General features: G+C 42.1%; 1 protein-coding gene across 1 annotated transcript; it reads right to left on the bottom strand.

Annotated features, from left to right (window-relative positions):
- Positions 1 to 463: 463 nt before the first annotated feature.
- Positions 464 to 4,199, bottom strand: SLC30A10 (solute carrier family 30 member 10; the record flags this gene model as incomplete). Its single annotated transcript, XM_083348399.1, has 4 exons — positions 464 to 963; positions 2,093 to 2,332; positions 2,510 to 2,593; positions 3,638 to 4,199. 4 exons carry the CDS (start codon positions 4,197 to 4,199, stop codon positions 464 to 466), a joined length of 1,386 nt encoding a protein of 461 aa, XP_083204525.1.
- Positions 4,200 to 4,977: the final 778 nt, after the last annotated feature.

Genomic DNA, 4,977 nt, shown 5'->3' with positions numbered 1-4,977 from the left:
ATAAAGTAGTAGGCTTGCAATCTGCATCCTAATTAATATATTAAACCAGAAGAAAATCTCAACGTTCTTGAGATTTCTACCTGCATCCGAGAGATGCGCAGATTAACAATCAAGACAAGGTTTGAAGAGTTATCTGAGCAGAAGACACTTCTACTCATTGACTAAATGCTTTACCCTTTTTTCTTTGCAGGACAGGGTAGCAAATAGAGTTCGCGCTGCTTATTTGCCCAACATTAGGTAAATGGCTGTCCATTTCAACTAGATCTTAGAAGAAACCAATGGTATCTGTTTTAGTCGTAGTAGTACGTATACACATGGTATTCAACTTTCAACTGCTGCCTCCCAGAAACATGGCAAACACTCGCCAACAGCTACTTCTTTTTCAACCAAAGGAAGCTTTGTACAAGAAAGCTCCCCAACTTTTTTTGAGACAAAAGAATTTAGAATACATTTACCCCAAAGTCTAAAATTGAGTGTTATTTATATGTGGTGTGTTTTCATTTTTTTCTTTATAATTGTCCTTGGAGCAACTGTTCTTTTTGACCTTATCTTCAGCCCACGTGGGTTCCACAGGAATTTCGACGGCATCTTTTTTTTGGAAGACCTTCTTCAGTGATGGGGAAAAGCTGCCTATTGTTTCACTGTAACCATTCATCTGAGACAGAAGAGCGTCCTGCTGGTTGCAGCACAACTGAGGATCACACGATCTGGAGATACACGGCGTACTGCACAGGACCTTAGGACAATTATGGTCTAGGTACTCGTCTAGGTACTCTGGCTGGATGGTCACCGAATGGATCCCTTCTTCATGGAACACCTCCCTGATTTTGTAGGAAGCAATCAGGTAGTCAGAAGTAGAGTGACACTTGACATGGAGTGTGGCAATATTCTTCCCCTTGACAAATTCCCAGATATGCAGCTCATGAATGCTGCTAACACCTGGCACCTCCAATAATTTGTTTGCTAGGAAGAAGAAAAATACAAACAAGGTGATAATCAGATTTTATCCACACTCCATAGTATTCCATTTAATATTTAGCTGCATCTACAAACACAAAGCATGCCTCTTAGAATGGACAGAATAAGAACCTGATCATAACTTCTCCAGGCTGCACAATAATGTAGGGCTCATAAAACAAAAACCAGCCCCTGCTGAAACAATGGGTCCATGTTGCACAGTGCCTAATATTGTTAGCAACTTCCAAGTAAGAAATATGGAGACAGAGGATATTGGGTGGAACCTGTTGAAATTCCTCCTGCCAACATTAATAATTACATTGGAAGAAACAGAAGTAAGTCAACTTCTGCTGCCTAATATCCTGCAAATTGTTTGAGAATTATAGGAGCTGAATGGGAACTGGAGGGCACCAGGGTAAACTAAGTCACAAGATCATATGACCCAGTAAACTACAGCCTGGTAAACAGTGATATGAAGTTAGCTCTGAAAACAAATGAATTAAATGTGAAATTTCAAAATTAGATACCTCTTAAATAACACTGTATTCTGAATATATATTGGGTATCAGCACATTTATTAGTATACAGCAATAAGTATTATGTGCATGACCCACATGAAGCTGGGGAAAAAACTATCAATTTGTAGCATATTTCAGTTTTATATTCTGTTTTTTTCAGTGCTGCTTTGAAGTATATCCTTTAAAAAAACTGAAGAATTTCTTTGTTTCACGTTATGATATATTTCATTCAAAATAAAGATTGGTTCAGCAAGCAAACCCCATTCCAAAATTCCAAGTTCAGAGGAGTGAATTCAAAAACAAAATCAACCATCACAACTTACATATGTCATAAATATGAGATTGTGATCCACAATGCATAACAATAAACCAATCTATTTATATTAGTAGTTATGGACTACAAGTGTGCACAGGAATTTCTGCAAACAACAGCTTGATTCTTCCTATGTGGCCAGTTCTCAAAATAACTGTACATGTCTTTATTAATCCTCTAAGACTTGAGCCATGTTGCTAGGAAGTACCACTGTGTGACCCTTGAGCATGTAATGCTGCAGCAAATGTATAATCCAGAAACAGCACCAGGTTTTAAAGCTCATAACAGTCCAAAAGCAACTTACCCAGTATTTGCATATTCACGTTTTTGGGGACCATTTGCAACAAAATGGTTGCCGTCTCCTTAATAAGTGGAAAGGCTGAAGACAGTATAATAAAGACCATAACAACGGTCAGACTAGGATCAATGTAACACTGCCAGTTACAAGGTGTGTTCTCATCCAGAGGAAGTATATAGAATATGGACGCAGCAACCACAACAATAACTGAGCCAAGAGCATCTCCCATCACATGCAAAAGAACACCTGAAACAAAGCATAAGGAAACCGTTGCATCCCAGGGGAAAAATTGGATAACTGCATTGGAATACATTAGATTCCAAAATTTGGTATAAACTTGTATAGAAAGCAACTATAAATAAGACTTTATCTCTAATTATGGCTGTCTTATTCTAGAAAAATCTTTAATCTCTATTGTAGTACCTCTGATGTTCAAGGCTTCAGACTTCTTTTCTTTTTTCTGTTTCTGATCCTCTTCAGGCTGTTTCTGGGGATCTGCAGAATCACCTGCATTCAAAGAAGAAACGCTGTGTTGTGCATAAATTCTACAAACAGAAAGATACAAATCTATTCAAAACCAACTTATCTTAAACACTCAGAACCAGCAAGTTACTTATGACTCATGCATGCACACACTCTACATGCAAACTGTAGTATAATTACAAGCCAATAAAGCAACAATTGAATGGAATTGTTTAATATTCATAAAGACCACCTTATACAGCCTGATATCTAATTAATTCTGAAATCTCTTTCCTACTATTGAAGTATAGAAAAGATGATTTGTAATACCAAAAGACTGCAGAAACAAACACTAATTGACACAAAAAATGTTTCAATGTTACTTTAATGTTACAAATACAATTATTTCTCTGGCTTTATTTAATAATAAATCATTATACAAGTACACTGCCAGTACATTATTATCCTTGTGATGTAACCTAATGTGTGTGTGTGTGTATTAATGTGTTATATATTATATATCATTCTTTTCCAATAATGTATATTGTACAATAAAAATAAAGAGAGAGAGAGAGAGAGAAGAAATGCTGTGGGGGAAAAGCAAGAATAACAGAAGGGGAAAACGGCATAGCTACAGACAAAGTTGCAAAGATAAGTAGTAGCTCAAATAAGGAGGAAAGGTCCAAAAGAGTAAGGATGAGGAGGAGTATAGATAAGAACGGGCAAGTAGAATAATCAGAAAAGAATGAATAAGAATTAGCACTTTCAAAGAAGCACATGCAAATACAACACTTCCCAAAAAAAGATGGGAAATAAGAAAGGAAGGGTGAAAAATAAGCGAAGAAATACCCAAAAGGCAAAGAGACATTGGGTGAAACTGCAGAAGGATGGAGCGGAGGGAGACAAGAGAGACATTTTTTTTAAGGCAGCTGAAAGAAAAGGAAGGAAGGAAGGAAGGAAGGAAGGAAGGAAGGAAGGAAGGAAGGAAGGAAGGAAGGAAGGAAGGAAGGAAGGAAGGAAGGAAGGAAGGAAGGAATTCGGGGGGGGGAGATGCTGCGAATGGCGAGCAGGGAGGCAACCGAGAGGCACCTGATTTCGGACGGGGCTCAGCGGCGCTGCCGCTCATTTCCACCATCCCCTCCGAGGCAAATGAGCTGCTACAGACGGCTCGGGTTGGGCTCTCGTCCTCGGGGCTAAGAGAGGGAGGTGGCGGCGACCCGCCGCTGCCACAACAGGAGCCCCAGTCCTGGAAGACGAGGAGCCCCACGAGATTGACGGCCAGGCCGATGGCGCCCACTACGAGGATGAGCGTGGCGTTGCTGATGGACTCCGGGCTCACCAGGCGCTGCACCGCTTCCACCAGCATGGTGAAATAGAGGGCGGCCAGGAAGACGGCGTTGCAGAGGGCGCCCACCACCTCGGCCCGCCCGGAGCCGTAAGAGGCGCCGGGGCGGCGTCGGCGTTGGTGAGACAACCGTCCTGTGACGAGGCCCACGCACAGAGCGAGCACGTCGGACAGCATGGTGAAGGAGTCGGAGACCAGCGCGATCGAGTTGCCCGCGTAGCCCGACACCAGCTCGGCCACGAAGATGCTCGCTGTCAGTACGAGCATGAAGATCAGCCGGCACGTCTTGCCGGTGTAGCGCCCCATGAGGAGAGCTGCAACCGCCCGCTCTTCACTGCCGCTCTAGTTGTTTTCCGGGACCCGCCCCGGACCAGGCTGTTATGGGGCTGCCTCCCTCCTTCCTCTCCTGCGAGCGGAGGGCGCTGGCGACTCTGCCTTTAGCTTTTATAACGGCGCTGGGAACGCCCTTATTGCCAGTTCCCTGAGTAATCTGCAGGTGTGGTCTGGACATATTTAGTAAATTACAGCCATATAACAACAAATTAATCTCATAAGCAGAACATAATTTCTAGTTTTATGTTATGCGGAAAATCCAGAAACAGTTTCCGGATGGAAACAAAATTACATATATATTCTTTTCTCTGACTAAAACAGTTGATTTTGCCATCTCTGCTAGGTCCGTGATTTTTTCCCATCACATTGTGGGGATTGACTTTTTTTTCCCCATTTTTGTGCATGTGGAATTCTCACATGTAGTCAAGTATAGGATAACAAAGTTCCCTTTTTTCACGCTCGTTATCTAATAATCCTAAAAGGAAAACTCCTAGTTTAAATTTTATATTCATTTTAAGAATCTTCTGCATTAAAACATGAACTTGGCCTGATCATCTCCCAGTTGGACTATTGCAACGCACTCTGCATGGGGCTGCCCTTGAAAAGTATCCAGAAGCTTTAACTATCTATGCTCTTGGTCAGACATGTCAAACACAAGGCCCAGGGGCCGGATCCGGCCCGCGAAGTGGTTTCATGTGGCCCACGAAGCCATCCTGGAAACAGTGAGGGAACGGCCCCCATTGCCTTGGCC

Source organism: Vipera ursinii, assembly GCF_947247035.1.
Source record: "Vipera ursinii genome assembly, chromosome: 1".
In the NCBI taxonomy this organism is placed as follows: domain Eukaryota; kingdom Metazoa; phylum Chordata; class Lepidosauria; order Squamata; family Viperidae; genus Vipera; species Vipera ursinii.
This window is presented reverse-complemented; position numbering and strand designations above follow the sequence as displayed.